This window comes from Rana temporaria, chromosome 1 (assembly GCF_905171775.1).
Source record: "Rana temporaria chromosome 1, aRanTem1.1, whole genome shotgun sequence".
Classification (NCBI taxonomy): Eukaryota; Metazoa; Chordata; class Amphibia; order Anura; family Ranidae; genus Rana; species Rana temporaria.
The window spans coordinates 513,040,855-513,059,479 of record NC_053489.1 but is presented as its reverse complement, the minus strand read 5'-3'; the positions used below and the strand labels follow the sequence as shown (position 1 = coordinate 513,059,479).

The 18,625-nt window shown below is 44.8% G+C and overlaps 1 protein-coding gene across 2 annotated transcripts in view; it reads left to right on the top strand.

Moving 5' to 3' along the window:
* TBC1D9 (TBC1 domain family member 9) overlaps positions 1-18,625 on the top strand; it is a 97,905-nt gene that overhangs the window by 64,493 nt on the left and 14,787 nt on the right. For both annotated transcript variants that reach the window (XM_040331334.1, XM_040331326.1), the window contains exons 15-18: positions 753-821; positions 4,106-4,346; positions 16,461-16,526; positions 18,435-18,521. In XM_040331334.1, coding sequence (XP_040187268.1) covers positions 753-821; positions 4,106-4,346; positions 16,461-16,526; positions 18,435-18,521 — 463 coding nt within the window. The remainder of the gene's footprint in view (positions 1-752; positions 822-4,105; positions 4,347-16,460; positions 16,527-18,434; positions 18,522-18,625) is intronic.

Below are 18,625 nucleotides of genomic sequence, written 5' to 3'. Positions count from 1 at the left end.
ACATTAATCAGGTGTTCGTCTCTAGGTGGAAATTTACTTTTATATATTGCTCACTCAATGTGCCCCAATCTATAAAAAGTAGGCCTTAGGATTTTCTTAGGTCTGTGTCTGTTATTACACATTCAAACATTTTTGTAAATTGTCATCTTAGAAACTAATTGGAGTCTGGACTTGGTGCACAATGATCAAAATATTTCCCCCAATTGTCAACCATATTATCGATCGTTGACAACATAAATTGTACATTTTTTCATCAACCAGCCAAATAATATAAAGATTTTTTGACCTTTTGTGAACATTTGCCAACTGTTTTTTTGTTTCATGTACTTCTGGGTTCGTTTTAACATGAACGTGTGCTGTAGGTTTTTCTTTTTTAACGGGGTTCAATTGATTCCACTACCAACGTTTAGAAAATTTATTGTTTATGCTACAAAAATCCACTATGTTCCTTATTTTTATTTTTGCATTTTGATAATTAAAATTAACCCACTAACATTTCAAAAGTCAAATGTATCGAAAGCTTTTCTAACTATGCATGGTCACCAAATGTTATCTAAAACTTTGTGATAAGGCTAACAATAATGCCTGGTATCATGCATTTTTTGTTTGTTTGGTAGACTTTGCAGTGTTGAGGAAACTCCTTTTAGCAAGCTTTCAATGATTATATTAATATTTTACCAACTCGTTTCTCAGTCAATGGTAATAGAATACTGGAATACTGGCAATTAAAAAAATATTCTTCTTTAATTTAGGTCCGCACTATTGTCACCGACACTGCATTCACTATTGATGAATTGGAAGAATTGTATGCACTTTTTAAGGTATGAGCGATTGTATTTGTTGTGTACACTACATCATAGTCCAGAAGCTGCTCATTAGAAGGTTAGATTTGGTGAATTGTCTAGAAATAATATCACTATGTGCTTTGCATTTCTCTGAAGAGCAATCTGAATTTTTCAGATAGCACTTGTCATTCAGTGAGGGGGAGTCGTATCACCTCTTTACCACCTGCTTTAGCCCCTGGAACTCCACACTAGCGCATTGCAACCATGTGCATGGTCCTCCACCCTTGTGACCCCTTCCCCCGTCCTTGTGACCACCTGTACGCTGCCCCCTGTTCTTTGCCATGCTGACTTCTGTACACTCACCTGCTGACCACCCATTCTCTGCCCTGCTGACCATTATATGCTGCCCTGCTTATCCACTCTACTCTACCCTAGAAACTGCTGACCCCTGTCCTTTGCCCTGTACACTGCACTACAGATTCTGGTTACTGCCCTTCTGACCTCCCATCCTCTGCTCCCCCCGACACTTTTTACTGCACCCCGATAATCACACTGTCTAGATCCTGCCCTGTTGTCAATAGTAAAGCGTACCCATTCAGCCAAAAAAGCATTTGCGAGAACAGTTGGACAGGAAGACATGTCATTCGATTTTACCCTTATGGTGTTCAGTAGGGTGCATAGTCATGCTGGAATGCAAAAGGGCCTTCCCTGAAATATTGAAACAAGTTTGGAAGTGCACAGTTGTCCAAAAATGTTTTAAGCTGTAATCTCTCAACTCTACCCCTGGCCCGAGCACCTGGCCCCTTTTTGCGATTCGGCACTGCGTCGCTTTAACTGACAATTGCGTGGTCGTGCGACGTGGCTCCCAAACAAAATTGGCGTCCTTTTTTTTTCCCACAAATCGCAATAAGCGTTTATTGATTGGTTTGCGCAAAAGCTATAGCGTCAACAAAATAGGGGATAGTTTTATGGCATTTTTATTATAAATGTTTTTTACTAGTAATGGTGGCGATCAGCGATTTTTTTTTTTTTTTTTTCTGGGACATTATGGCGGACACATCAGACACTTTTGACACATTTTTGGGACCATTGTCATATTCACAGCGAAAAGTGCTATAAAAATGCACTGATTACTGTGAAAATGACAATGGCTGTGAAGGGGTTAACCACTAGGGGGCGCTAAGGGGTTAAGTGTGCCCTAAGGGAGTGATTCTTACTGTAGGGGCGTGGCTGGATGTGTGACGTCACTGATCGTCATCCCCTATATCAGGGAACAGACGATCAGTAACACTGCCACAGAGAAGAACGGGGATTGTGTGTTTACACTCACCTCTACCCGTTCTTCGGCTCCTGTAACCGATTGCGGGACACCAGCGGCAATCGGGTCTACGAGTCCCGCGGGCGCGGTCACGGAGCTTTGGACCAGGTCGCGAGTGAACCACGGCTGGACTCTTAAAGGCGTCGTACCTGTACGTGCCTGTGCCCAGCCGTGCCATTCGGCGTTAGGCGGTCCTTAAGTGGTTAAAAAGAAAAACTTATGCCAATGCAGTGTAACCGAACAAAAAACAGTCAAGAAAATATATATATTTTTTTAAAAGTGCACCCAAGAATAACTAGGAGAAAAGATTTTAGAATTCCATTATAAAAACTGTTGTATGGTGGTTGGTAGATATATACATTCGTTTTTTTTTTTTATGTCACAATGTAGAGCAGGGATATGCAATTAGCGGATCTCCAGCTGTTGCAGAACTACAATTCCCATGAGGCATAGCAAGATTCTGACAGCCACAAGCATGACACCCAGAGGTAGAGGCATGATGGGATTTGTAGTTTTGCAACAGCTGGAGGTCCGCTAATTGCATATCCCTGATGTAGAGTATAAGATTTCCTATCATCTGTGCCCAGTCTTGCCACACAGAGTTAAACCAGCTCTGAGCAATCCTCTTTTATTGTTTAGTGAGATAAAACGGACTTGCAGAGAAAAACCTCTGTCCGTTCCGCCCCCTTGCTGTGAGTAACTGGTTATTTACATATCTCATGCACTAGTCTGGAGACAGGCATTATTTTTTAATTCCCACCCCCACTCCTTTTTCTGAATTCATGTGGTTACTTTTCTGGATTTTGACTGGATGTTGGTGATCATAGCAGGATTTAGTGTAAGGAATACACAGGAAAAAAATGCTCACAAGGGGAGTGTAGGGGAGGGCGTGGAGTCTACTGACATCACGACTCCACCCACAGAGCTCCAGACAACAGATCCACCCACAGAGCTCCAGACAACAGATCCACCCACAGAATCTGCAGTTTTTTAGTTCTTATAACAGACAGAGGGGAGACATTTGACAGGTAAGGATACATGCAGGAGGCATCGATATCCTTATAGATCAGCACTATGGCAGTAGTTTAGAAAGGATGAGAGTGGGTTTACATCCACTTTAAATATAGATGGCTATTGTCACCTTCATGTCAAATCTTCTATCTATCGAATCTGCGGTTCAATGTGCCTAATCTAATGCTGTTAGTCCAAGATAATTCGACATGGAGAGAAGAGATTTGACATTATAGAGACATGAAGATTCAACAAAGCAGCTAAAAACATACGATCGCCGTGAGCAGATATTTATGGTCAAATGCTCCGCCCATAGGCTATAGAAGAATTCTAATGTCGGTTGACTAGTAATAATAATAATTTAATAAATATAATTATTACTAGTCATACAACATTACAATTCTACTATAGCTTGTGGGTGGATCATTCGACCGGAAATGTACGATTGTGGCGTCGTACAGTTTAGCTGCTTCTTGGAACATTCGACAGACCCCATTGACCGATTCAACCCTAATTCGGATTTTTAGACGAATGCATTTTTTAACGAAACAAATAAATAAAAAGCGAGTCTCGGGAGTAACTAAATTAAATGTATATTTTTCGGACGAAACTGAAATTCCAAAATGAAATATTTCAGTGTGCACATGTCTAGTGGGCTGGATTAAATTTGGAAGCATTATTCTACATTCTGACATTTATAGAGAGGGAACAATACTGTAACTGGTTATGTCTTCTAGAACTAAACATCACTGACTTTTAATTCAAATAAAGATAAAGTACTATAATTGTACTATTTGACAAATGATGTGACTTTAAAATTGACTCCATAAATTAAACTTGATAGGACACAAACCTATTTCATAAGATGAATATGCTGTGTCTGGTACATTTTTTATTTTTTGTTGCTTAATACAATAAGCACAACATACATGAAAAATTGCAAAAAAATGTATTCTGTTAACAATCGTCAATTTAAATCTTACTGTTTTAGGCTGAGCACATGACAAGCTGCTACTGGGGAGGTAACAGCTCACTCATTGAACGTCATGACCCTTCCCTTCCCTATCTTGAGCAGTACCGCATAGACTTCCAGCAATTCAAGGGACTGTTTATACTGCTGTTCCCATGGGCAAGTGGAGCACACACAGATGTCATGGCCGTCCGTCTGTTTAGACTCCTAGATGAAAATGGGGACAACTTGATCAATTTTAAAGAATTTGTCTCGGGTTTAAGTGAGTATAAACATTTTGCCGTATTATGGTTAAACATTGCATTACAATACATAATGCATCTGAATACAGAGGAAAAACGTAACATTTTTCATAGGTGGACAAAAAAAAATAAACAATTCTATAATTAAAAAAATATATATAATCTATTTTACACATTTTGATCACTGGCCTCAAATCAATATTTGCCTTCCTGCTGGCAAGGATATACTGTTAGGTGAAGATGGCTTATACAAATACTTTACTGTCAGTTTATTTGTGGCCTGTTCATTATGAACTTATTTACATGTCAGTGCAATTTATCATTAGGCACAGTAGACATGTGCTCTATAGGCTAGCAGAGCGAAAGACAGCTTTTCTTTGTACAATTATTAGTATAATATCCTTTAAACCAACATCAGTAGATGTGCAGTCCTCTCATATACCCTGTTTCCCCGAAAATAAGACCGTTTCCGCGGATAAATCCTCTCGAGGATTTCCGCGGATTTGGATCCGATGGAGTGTACTCACCATAGGATCGAAAATCCGCGCCGAAATCCCATCGCGATGACGTGTCGCGTCGTCGCCGCGATGATGACGCGGCGACGTGCGCGACGCGGTCATATAAGGAATTCCACGCATGCGTCGAATCATTACGACGCATGCGGGGGATCCATTCGGACGGATTGATCCGGTGAGTCTGTACAGACCAGCGGATCAATCCGTTGGGATGGATTCAAGCGGATAAATTTGAAAGCATGTCTTCAAATTTTTATCCGCTTGAAATCCATCCCAGGGGATAAAAATCCGCGGAAACAGATCTGCTGGATTGTACACACCAGGGGATCTATCCGCTGGAGCCGGTCCGCGGATCAATTCCAGCGGATGGATCCTCTCGTGTGTACAGGGCCCTAGTGTTATTTTCCAGGAGGGCTGCAATATAAGCCCTACCCCGAAAATAAGCCCTAGTTTAAAATACTTTTACAATCCTATAATCTACTCAGAGCAGCGCTATAACAAAGGTATTTGGCACAGTTATATTACAGAAGTACACACACATTGTACATTATATAATACTGTAATAGAGTGGATTATAGGATTTTACAAGCATTTTAACTCACTTCACACTGGGGAGTCCTGACGGGCAGGGAGAGAGTGGCGGAGAGAAGACATCACATTACATGGTAAGACCTACCCCAAAAATAAGCCCTACTGTGTCTTTTGTTGCCAAAATTAATATAAGACCCGGGCTTATTTTTGGGGAAACACGGTAAGCTTATTTACATACTCTAAACTAGGGATCAGCTGAACAACTCACCCCCCCCCATGATTCGGTGCGCACCAGAACACCACAAATGGGCAAAAGTGTGCGTCAATCACGCCGGCCGACAGACCGTAAAAATAAAAAAAAATAAAAAAAATACTCCGCCGACTGCTGCCTTTTGCTGTCCTTGCCTTTTATATAGGCAAGGGTGGGGTCACCCGCTGACATAACCAGCACACGCCATCAGAAGTGTCAGGGTCATCAAATCGAAGCGGATGTTGTTGTGTTTTTTTAGTTTTTCATCCTATTCTTTGGGTCCATCGGGCAGTGTGATTAAAGATGGAGTGACCCCAAAGCAACCTCTTCATGAGGGCAAGCGGCCTGGCATGGTTCAGGAAGGGGAGGGGCTCGCTCACCCAATGCTGTCCTGCCACACTGCATGAATAAGGATCTGGTATGGATTTTGGGGGGACCAAAATTTTGCCGTGGAGTTCCCCTAAAAATCTATACCAGACACAAAGGCCCTGGTATAGACTGGGGGGGGGGGCATTTTTTTTTCTTCTGTCATTGGGTTCCCCTTAACCACTTTAATACACTGTGATCTACAGTATATGGTACAATGCTTGCACTGTATGTGTGTGCGATAGAGATGAGTGAGGCTGTACTTGATGGACACAGGTGTACAGACCCAGGAACTCAGCACAGGGATGGTGGGAACCCTTCTTAATGAGCACAGTGAGGCTGCAATTGATGATGTATTTTTTAGTTTGTTTGCACCTCCCCAAAAATTTGAGCACCAACTGCCACTGAATGTGAAATTATTAACGAATACACAAAACTTGAACAGGTTGAGACAAGAGAAGCATAGTGGGATCTTTGTGTAATTGGCAATAAAGGATATCGGAACTCAGATGGAGGCTGCCATTGCTGACCACTTAAAAGGCTTATGCCGCGTACACACCATCACTTTATGTGATGAAAAAAAATGAAGTTTTTAAAAACGTCACTTTAATTGACTGTGTGTGGGGGAAAACGTAGTTTTATGTCTTGTAAAAAACGACCAAAAAAAATTGAAGCATGCTTCAATTTTATGTGTCGTTTTTCAAAAGTGCACTTTTTACTTCACAGAAATTGACCGTGTGTAGCAAAAAACGTCGTTTTCTAAGACGTTTTTTCATCCACGCATGCCCAGAAGCTACTTATGAAGCAAGCTTCAATGATAAAACGTGGTGGAACATAACCTCACTTTGCAAGAACATTGTGAGAAAACGATGGTGTGTAGGCAACTTCGTCTTTGAAAATTGAAGTTTCAAAAACGTCATTTTTTACTTCACAGAAAGTGTGGTTTTTTTTTATCACATAAAGTGATGGTGTGTACGCGGCATTAGAAATGTATGTGTTTGTAAAAGCATTTTTATTTAAAAGTTGTTGTGAATTTGTATTGCTTTTTACACAGTTTTATTATGATGAGTAGGAGAATTCTGTGCTTAGCTCTCTGCAATAAAAAAGCATGTGTATATATGTGTGAGCCAGGGACGTACCTAGAGAATTTGGCACCCGAAGCGGATCCTATATCTGGCACAGTAAAATGTAAAAACACCCCGCTGTGCCCCCTGCATCCTTTAATATCTCTTTGTCACTACTGTGAAACCCCCTCTCCACAACTGCACCCTTTACATTACACAGCACCCTGCATCACTGTACCCCTTTACATTACACAGCACCTTGCACCTAAGGACCTCTTTAGATTACACAGCCCTTGTACTTCTGGACCCCTTTACAGTACACTGCAACCTGCACTTCTGGACCCCTTTACATTACCCTGCACCCCTTTACATTAGACTGCACCTCTGGACCCCTTTACATTACACAGCACTCAGGTGCGGCTCGCACCCCCCCCCCCCTGCAAAGCCAGGCTCCCTGCTGTGTGTTACCTACCGCTCGGTGCTAGGATTTTTGGCCCCCCTTGGCGGAACCTCATTTTACCGCCCTTCTGGCTCCGCCCCCGACTCCACCCCAGTTGCCAGTGTTAAATGGTTTGATTCAACCCTATAACTGCTACATCTGCAAGACAGCTCCTTGTTTTGAAAAAACAGACTTGCTAGCAGGATCACTAGATGAATATAAAAGAGAAAAACCTAAAAACAAAACGAATGCAGCCACCCATCTAAGAATTGGTAAACTGCAGAATAATAAATGTTTTGCTTTGCTTTAATACCACTTTAATAAAGTTGATCAAGTAATTCTGTTATACATCAATTTATAGGCAGAAGATGGGAAGGAAGGAGTTTAAACAGGAGATAAACAGACTGTTGTTGGCAAGGAGGGGGGGAGAGAGAGAGAGTCAGGAAGGGGAGAGAGAGGGGGAGAGAGAGAGAGAGAGAGAGAGAGAGAGTCAGGAAGGGGAGAGAGAGAGAGAGAGAGAGTCAGGAAGGGGAGAGAGAGAGAGTCAGGAAGGGGAGAGAGAGAGAGTCAGGAAGGGGAGAGAGAGAGAGTCAGGAAGGGGAGAGAGAGAGAGAGAGAGAGAGAGAGAGAGAGAGAGAGTCAGGAAGGGGAGAGAGAGAGAGAGAGTCAGGAAGGGAAGAGAGAGAGAGAGAGAGAGAGTCGGGAAGGGGAGAGAGAGAGAGAGAGAGAGAGAGAGAGTCAGGAAGGGAAGAGAGAGAGAGTCAGGAAGGGAAGAGAGAGAGAGAGAGTCAGGAAGGGAAGAGAGAGAGAGAGAGAGAGTCAGGAAGGGGAGAGAGAGAGTCAGGAAGGGGAGAGAGAGAGTCAGGAAGGGGAGAGAGAGAGAGTCAGGAAGGGGAGAGAGAGAGAGAGAGAGTCAGGAAGGGGAGAGAGAGAGAGAGAGTCAGGAAGGGGAGAGAGAGAGAGAGAGTCAGGAAGGGAAGAGAGAGAGAGAGAGAGAGAGTGAGTCAGGAAGGGGAGAGAGAGAGAGTCAGGAAGGGGAGAGAGAGAGTCAGGAAGGGGAGAGAGAGAGAGAGTCAGGAAGGGGAGAGAGAGAGAGAGTCAGGAAGGGGAGAGAGAGAGAGTCAGGAAGGGGAGAGAGAGAGAGTCAGGAAGGGGAGAGAGAGAGAGAGAGAGAGAGAGAGTCAGGAAGGGGAGAGAGAGAGAGAGAGAGTCAGGAAGGGGAGAGCGAGAGAGAGAGAGTCAGGAAGGAGAGAGAGAGAGAGAGAGTCAGGAAGGGGAGAGAGAGAGAGAGAGAGAGAGTCAGGAAGGGGAGAGAGTCAGGAAGGCAGCAGCAGCAGCAGCACTAAGAATGAGCTCCTGAAACTTCACCACTTTATACCTTGTAATGGACAAAATTGAAGGACAAAACCAGGAAAATTGAGACTACACACAAGAAAAAGATGAAAAAGAAGAAATAACTCAACGAAAAGAGGAGAATAAAGACAAAAAATGCAAAACAACAAGACCATCTAGCAGACAAGTATCCAGCATGAGAGAACATCCAGGGCTGAAGGACTCAAGCAAACAGACACAAGGTAGGACAATCCTGCTATAACAGCAAACACAGAAACATAGAAAATATCATTTAGCAAACTTCTACACTTAAAAATGGAACAGCAGACAGCATATATGCCAGAAACAGACTCCATTACAGCTAAAGCCAGCAGGGGGTCTGAGGTCTTAGAGATTGTTTACTCAGAGGGAGAAAAGAACAAACAAGTAAAGAAAGCCATGAAAAAAGAACAAATTAAGCAAAATCCAGAGACTCTGTTTGCTGATTTCTCCAATACTGAAAATGGCAGAAAGAAAACGGATTTGTTATTCCATACTGAGAATACTGAAGCCTGGCATACAGCTTTCTGTAAATATTACAAGAATATTACAAAGGGAGGTATCTGCATGGGCAGACAGATCAAGGTCAGGGATGAGGAAGACAGTTGTGTTGTACTCACCCTAAACATTTATCACAATGGCACCATCATGGCACAAGGCATTGAGGAACAACTAGAGGAGTTTGAGCATGCCTTCCCCCTAATGAAAGATCAAGCCAAGGATTTAACAACTACAGACAAAAATGATGAGAAGCAGATGACAGCAAAGACATTGTCCATGGACATGCCTGATGTCCCCTCACCCAACATGCTCAGAGATTGCTTATCTCACCTAGAAAGAGATTTTGTACAGTCCAAAGAGCAGCTCCAAAGACAGTTGGGTGACAATGGAAATGCAAATGACCGTCTGAGGGAAGAGCTGAATACACTCAAGTCTGAACACAAGTCTGCCCTACTAGAAATACGATCTACAATGCAACAACTACAGCAAGATAACACCCAGTTGAGAGAAGAGATAAATATACTAAAATCACAGATGATACCCAACAACCAGCAAACAGAACTAAAAGGGATGGTCTGTCCAGACAAAGTGCCCATCAACAAACAGACGGGTGAGACCCATCAACCTCCTAAAATTAATATTACAAAGCCCAGCAACAGCCAAGACAACTGCAAAAATCCAGAAACCCCAAATAAACCATCAAACCAAAAGAACAGGCAACAAACTCCTGAAATTGTCTTAATAATAGACTCAAACGGGAAATACCTCAACACTAAACGGCTCTTCCCAGGAACAAGAGTCTCCAAAATTCACTGTTTCACAATTGAACAGGCAACAGGAGTCATCAACAATCCATATTTCACTAACCCCAAACATATCATCATACACACGGGCACAAACAACATCCAGGAACAACCGCAAGTCATTGTGGACAAATTATTGCAACTAACAGAGACTGCCCAACAAAAATTTCCACAGTCCAAAGTAATTCTGTCCTCCCTTCTTCCAAGGAGGGATATGCCAAACAACATAATCGAACAAATCAATGCAGAGCTGGCAGACAAAACCAGGTCAAAGCCTTCCATTCACCTGGCAGAACACCATTCTATAACGCCCCAACACCTCTATGACAACAAACATCTGAACAAACAAGGGGTCAGTCACCTGGCAAGAGAATTCAAAGACATTGTTCTTGAGAGAACTCACAACCCTGAACATGGCACACACCATTCTCAGACAGACAGAATTACAACTGCAAGACCCCAAACCTCACCACTAATACAATACAACAAGAATACACCCAGCCAAAGAACTGGACCACGAAGATGGCAAGAATGGAAACCACCCACCTCAAGATGGATATCAAGACCACAACAGAGCAGAGAAAAGGAGGAGGAGATACTAACCCTCCTCAGCACATTATTCAATGATGTGACTGAGCTAAAAAAGCAAAAAAGACAAGACAATGACAACCACCTATAAACCGGTTGGCCCCAAGAAATTCACCCATTACAAGGTATATAAATATACAAACAAAAAATGACATCATTAGTAATCAGTAGCTGGAACATTCAGGGTCTGAACGCTTCAGCCTTCGGATCCAAAGTAAATGATCCAGATTTCAAGCAAAGACTATATGAGACGGACATACAAATCCTCCTGGAAACATGGAGCAGGGCACAGGATGAACCATCAGTACCTACTGGCTATAGGGAATTCTCTGTCCCAGCACAGAAAGATAAAAACATCAAACAGGGCCGATGTTCAGGAGGAATACTAGTCTGGTACAAGGAGGAGCTACATGGGAACATCAATGCAATCAAAAAAGGAGAGAGCCACATCTGGCTAAGAATAAGCAGCTCCATCCTCACCTCCCAGTCTGACATCTACCTGTGTGCAGCATACATTGCCCCAGCAGAGTCTCCATACTTCAGACCAGACACCTATGAGATCCTACAAAATGAGGTCATCCACTTCCAATCCCTGGGACAAGTGCTCATCTGTGGAGACCTCAATGCCAGGACAGGAAGGGAAAAGGACTATACAAGTACTGATGGCAACACATACATACTGGGCCATGCAAATTACGACCAGGAGTCCATACAGAATCAAAGAAACAGCTATGACAGTACAACCAACAAAAACGGAAGAAAGTTGCTGAATGTGTGTCGCAGTCTGGGCCTCTACATCCTCAATGGCCGTACCAAGGGAGACTCTCTAGGAAGGTACACATTTAGCTCCCATGTAGGCAGCAGTGTGGTAGACTATGCCATCACAGATATGAACCCCACACTCATCAATGGTTTTACAGTCACCCCACAAACACACCTATCAGACCACAACCAACTACTGCTATACATCAAATCTTCTAGCAAACCATCACCAAAACTCCACCGGGCGTCTCTCCGCAACCTGCCACCATCATTTAAATGGTCCAAACAGTCTACCACAAAATACAGAGAGGTAACAGACAGACCCGACATTAAAAAACAGCTTGAAAACTTCCAAAACACCACCTATGAGATAAGCCCACCAGGTGTGAACCAGGCAGCAAAGGACTTCCATAAAATACTACACACCATTGCAGAAACAGCCCAGCTGAGGAAAACCAACTACAAGAAACCATCCAACAAACAACCCAATAAATGGTTCGACAAAGAATGCAAAGCATTAAGGAACACCTTACAGACCGTCTCCAATAATAAACACAGAGACCCTGACAACACTGACCTAAGGATAGCCTATAGCACCCTACAGAAAAAGTACAAACAAACCCTTAAAAAGAAAAAGCAAGACCTCATCTCCAAAAACCTGCAACAGCTGGAAGAGGCACTTCAGGAAAATTCTTTTTGGGAAACATGGAAGAATATTGGCTCAGCACCCAGGAAAAACAACCTCCACATCCAAAATGGCGACATCTGGCTCAACTACTTTAAGGACCTCTACAAAAATATTCCAGAGGAGGCTCTAACTGTAGAACAAAAATACATCATCAAAAGACTATATGACATGGAGGAAAAAATTAAGGACTTCCAGAACCCCCTAGATGTACCGATTACACCACAAGAAATTGGGGAGAAAATCCAAAACCTTCAAACCAAAAAATCCAGTGGGATGGATGGAATCCTGCCAGAGATGATTAAACACGGCTCCCCAGAGGTACACGCTGCAATATGTAAACTGTTCAATCTGGTCCTGAGTGCTGGTTACTACCCTACAGTATGGAACCAAGGCCTCATAACACCCATCCATAAAAGTGGAGACCAGTATGATCCATCCAACTACAGGGGGATATGTGTCAGCAGCACACTAGGGAAACTATTCAACAGTATCCTCAACAAACGGATCCTCAACTTCCTGACACAACACAATGTCCTCAGCAGAAGTCAGGCAGGGTTCATGCCAAACCATCGCACTACAGACCACATCTACACCCTGCACAGCCTCATCAAGAACCATGTCCACCATACAAAACATGGGAAGATATTCGCCTGCTTTGTGGACTTTAAGAAGGCATTTGATTCAGTGTGGCACCCAGGCCTGTTCCTCAAACTATTGGAGAGCGGAATAGGAGGGAAAACATACGACGTCATCAAGAGTTCATACACTGAGAACAGCTGCAGCGTAAAGGTGAATGGGAAAAGAACTGAACACTTCCGGCAGGCCCGAGGAGTCAGACAGGGCTGCAGCCTAAGTCCAACCCTCTTTAACATCTACATCAATGAACTGGCGGCCGCTCTAGAATCCTCCCCAGCACCAGGACTGACTCTACATGACACCGAGGTGAAGTTCCTGCTGTATGCAGATGACCTCCTACTTCTGTCACCAACAGAGAAAGGCCTACAAGACAGCCTGGAAGTTCTGGAGAAATACAGCGCCACATGGGCACTACCAATCAACTCCAGCAAAACAAAAACCATGGTGTTCCAAAAGAAAAATACAAATCAAACAAAGAGCCCTTCCTTCACAATAAACAACTGCACTGTGGATGAAACTAACAGCTACACATACCTTGGCCTAGACATTACCCAATCAGGAAGCTTCAAGCCAGCCATAGAGGCACTAAAAGACAAGGCATGCAGAGCCTACTATGCCATCAGGAGACGGCTGTACCACCTAAAACCACCCGTGAGAGTCTGGCTCAGAATATTTGATAGCGTCATCGCCCCAATCCTTCTTTATGGCAGCGAAGTTTGGGGTCCTGTCACCTACCCAGACCAATCCAAATGGGACCCCAGCCCAACAGAAATATTCCATCTGGAATTTTGCAAGCACCTCCTCCAAGTTCATCGGAGCACCTCCAACAGTGCTTGCCGGTCCGAGCTGGGCAGATTTCCCTTACTCCTCACAGTACAGAAGAGGGCGCTATCATACTGGGACCACCTACAAAACAGCAGTCCCAACTCCTACCACCATCAAGCCTTACTGGACAGTAAGAACCAGTCCAAGCCGTGTGGCCTGCAACAACTTATCAACACCTTGTCTCCCCAAAACTCTCAACAATGCGGCCTGACAAAATCTCAAATAAAAATCATAACTTATAACTCCAAAGAAAAACATGTTGGAGAATGGAGACACGCAATAACAAACTCCAAAAAACTATTGATTTACCAGTCACTGCAGAGAGACTACAAACTGGCCCCGTACCTGGAGGTGCTACAAGACCCCAAAGAAAGACAGACAATGAGCCTGTACAGACTGAGCGCCCACAGCCTGGAAATGGAATTAGGACGGCACAGACAGACCTACAAGCCCAGGGAGAGGAGACTGTGCCAGCAATGTGACCAGGGGGTCCCTGAGGATGAGGAACACTTCCTGTTACATTGCCCTAAGTATTCATCAGTGAGGGACACTCACTTCCAGAGACTCTCCGCTCTCATCCCGGACTTCAACTCTACAGAAGAGAAGAGGAAACTCCAAATTCTACTGGGAGAAGAGGAGCCAATGGCAAAGATAGCTGCCCAATATGTGACCGCGTGTCACAGACTGAGAGGGACATGAGAGACATTCCCCTTTATATTACCCCCCCCCCTTCCCCTTTTTCCTTGCTTTGGCAATGCTAACATGTATTTGGTCCTGCCAATAAAGCTTATTTGAATTGAATTGAATTGAATTGAATTGAGTCAGGAAGGGGAGAGAGAGAGAGAGTCAGGAAGGGGAGAGAGAGAGAGTCAGGAAGGGGAGAGAGAGAGAGTCAGGAAGGGGAGAGAGAGAGTCAGGAAGGGGAGAGAGAGAGAGAGTCAGGAAGGGGAGAGAGAGAGTCAGGAAGGGGAGAGAGAGAGAGAGAGAGAGTCAGGAAGGGGAGAGAGAGAGAGAGTCAGGAAGGGGAGAGAGAGAGAGAGTCAGGAAGGGGAGAGAGAGAGAGAGTCAGGAAGGGGAGAGAGAGAGAGAGTCAGGAAGGGGGGAGAGAGAGAGAGTCAGGAAGGGGAGAGAGAGAGTGTCAGGAAGGGGAGAGAGAGAGAGAGAGAGAGAGAGAGAGTCAGGAAGGGGAGAGAGAGAGAGAGTCAGGAAGGGGAGGGAGAGAGAGAGTCGGGAGGGGGAGAGAGAGAGTCGGGAGGGGGAGAGAGAGAGTCAGGAGAAGGGAGAGAGAGTCAGGAGGGGGAGAGAGAGAGTCAGGAGAAGGGAGAGAGAGAGAGTCAGGAGGGGGAGAGAGAGAGTCAGGAGGAGGGGGAGAGAGAGAGTCAGGAGAAGGGGGAGAGAGAGAGTCAGGAGAAGGGGGAGAGAGAGAGTCAGGAGGGGGGAGAGAGAGTCAGGAGGGGGGAGAGAGAGATAGGGAGTCAGGAGAGGGGAGGGAGAGAGGTCAGGGAGGTGTCAGAGGGGGAGAGTTCAGAGAGAGAGACAGGTCAGGGAGGCTCACAGAGAGAGAGAGGGGTAAGACAGAGACGGGGAGAGAGAGGGTTCAGGGAGAGGGAGCGGGGTCTGGTCAGTCAACGTGCTCACTCACTTGGAATGGCCCCCAGCTGCTGGCTCACTGGTTCGTTCAGCAGTTTGTCAGTGTGGCTGCTTGTTTTGGGACTCGGGAGAAGTGTGTAGTTGATGTGATGACATGATCTCAGAGCGGAGAGGGTGAGGGTTTCTAGACACTGTACACACATCAGAGAGGAGAGCGTCCTGCTTGGGGGGGCTAGGTGGTTTCTGGAAACATGTCAGAGCGGAGACGGGGGGGGGGGGGGCGCTGCTTGACACATGACAGTGTTCTGTGGACAGTGCGGGAGTAGAATAGCTAGCAGCCGGGCGCTAGCGGTTGCCTAGTCGTATGTGGTAGCACCGGCCCTGGCTGCCTGTCACTGCGCCATGCCGCCCGCTGTCTCTGCTAGGTTCTTTTCAGTCGTGAAGGGGGGCGTCAGCTTGAGACCCCCCCAGTGTGTGGCACCCGGTGCGGCCCACCCCCCCCCGCCCCCTACTTGGTACGCCACTGGTGTGAGCATAGTTTTATATGTACTACCACTATATTCCTGCAAAGATGTTTAAAAAATGCACATTACAAAAGCAAAAAGTAGAAAATTAAACCATTTGAAAAATAATCATACAGAAATTAACTTAAACTGCACCTAAAGCCAAAGGCTTTGAGGGCCCATTCACATCTATCCAATTTATTGCACTGTATTAATACACATGCGTTAACATGCATTGCATCAAAGCACCCTATTTTTTCAAGTATACACCACGAACATAAAAAACAGACCTGCTCCTTTTTTTTTTTTTTGATGCAGCACTCCACAGCAGAGATGGGTTGCTTTAGTGCATTGGGGTGCTTTGGAAATTAATGAGAAGTCAACGTGCGAACACATACATGGTACGTTGTGGCATGGCAACTTGTAGCTATGACTGGACCCTAATATTTTCTAAATCATTAACCTGCAACAAGTAGGCAACCATTGGAACCAGGCCTTCAAATCTGTATTTTTTTTTAACCATCCTTTAGTAGTGTACAAAAAGGTAGCCTCTAAAACCAGTGCAGTGTAATGGAGCATCTTTACAGTGTTAGGGCTCCACATCAAGGAGGAAGTCATTGGTTTCAATGTAGTTAATTAACATCTGATAACTCGCTGACAAAATCTCAAATATCCTGTCTACATTTCTCCATTAATGTTCAGGTAACGCCTGCCATGGGGACCTCACTGAAAAATTGAAGCTGTTATATAGGATGCACATACTGCCTGGTAAGCACGTCCAACATAATTGTGACCATACTGCTACTGTTTCCTTTTTTCTGACTATAATGTATTCATTTAATTTATAATTGAAATGTAACTTTTATGCAAATCTGCAGAACTTCAGTCAAAATTGAAAATTTACCCTTGAGGCAGTCCGCATATCTGTAGTACTTTGTTTTTCAACCATGCATTGCTTTACCATAGCAGTCAACTACAGTCTGTTTTGTCAGTAATCTGCTGATCTGAAAATGCCCACTTTAGATGCAGGAGAGCGATTCCCAAATACACCCAATGCACCCAAAGGTTTCTTTTGTCACTCATATATACAGAAAGCCTAATGGTAAAAATCGGTCACAAAGTTTCCCACAGTCACTGATCAGATTCAGACTTGCATTGGAAGTTTAAGGCCAGGTTCACACATATGCAAAATTTGATGCGAGTTTCCCTGCATCCAAATCGCATTACATGTGAATGTGACAGACTCTTGATGGAGCCGGTTCACATCTGTCCGGGGCGGCCGTGGTCTAGATTGAAAAAAAGGGTCTGGTGCATCTTTCGGTCCGGTTCAGGTGCAAATTCAGGCTAAAATGCAGACCTGAATCGCACCTGAACTGGTGTACAGGAATGCTCTAGACCCCAGGCACGAGCCCGCAGCCTCACATGTGTGAACCCAGCCTTATTATGGTTGGTGTTGCACAGGGACACTTGGGCACAGGGGCATTTGTGATGGGAGTCACTTTGGGCTTGGGGCCTGTGGAAACCAGAATCCCTTGGAGATGTTGAGAAACCCTTGTAATAGTTGCCCATGCACCTCCTATGCCTAGATCAACCTGTGTCTATTGGGGGCACTTGATAACCGAAAACCACAGTCTGATCTGGACTCACTGTATAACCACACTGAATGTGTGTGTGTATAGATATAGATATATTCTCATAATATGGTGTGGTCATTTGGAGCGTGGCTGTATTCCATTTTCCAGTAGTAAACTATCTTTGGGAGGGGCTACTGGAAAAATCCCCCCCCCTCCCCTCTCACTGCTAAGCCACATAGACCTTTCTCCTAAGGCATACACAAACAATGAAATACAGCCACACCAAAACGACCCAACAGAGAGCACACCAACACACACACACACACACCATTCCAGTGGGGTTGTACAGTGAGTCCCAATAGTACAGATCAGACTGGGGCTCTCGACCTCCCTGTGCCCCTAATAGTCATAGGGCGTTTAGGGCTCTTTCACACGGGTTCAGGTCCGCCTGCCAGTTTTTTTTGCGGACCTGAACGGGCGCTTCGTGCTCCTCTATGGAGCCACGGATGTCAGCGGTGACATGCCCGCTGACATCCGACCCGCTCCGATCCGCCAAAGTGTGACGGAGGAAAAACCTACTTTTCCATCCGTCTGGCGGATCGGGGTGAACACGGACAGACGGTCCGTGTTCATCCGATTCCCCCCCATAGGGGAGAGCAGAGAAAAGACTGGGCGGTCCCTGCACAGTGTGCGAGGACCGCCCTGTCATCCGCCGGCTCAGCGGGGAACAACGGAGCGATCCCCGCTGAGCAAGCGGAGGTTCACTGGGCGGATCATTACTGATCCGCCCCGTGTGAAAGGGGTCTTAGACATTGGAAGTGCATGGGGAGCTGAAACAAGGGTTTCCCAACCTCTCCAAGGGATTTATGGTGTTCTAACTTAAACACCACCACAGTGTCTATCTCATTAGCAGCTTTCGCAACACGTATTCTTACCAAGAGCTGAAATTATTTGCTGACAGCCACCAATTAGATTCAAAAGCAGATTTGATGCTGATTGGTGACTGAAGAAATGTTACTCCAGTGTATCTGTGAAGATTATTACCTTGCTTCAGTGACTCCTAACGGGCACTTTATTAAGAGCGGTTGTATTTCATTTTCAGACCTGTCACCTGACCAGGAAGAGCCAGATTCGGCTTTTGAGGCCACTCAATATTTTTTTGAAGATATCACACCAGAATGTAGCCAAGGTAAGGTAATATCTGTGTAAACGTGTACACTGCCATCATGTACAAACCCCCCCCCCCCAAAATGCAAGCTGCTAGTTATGAACAAATGGTGTGTGTGTGATGAT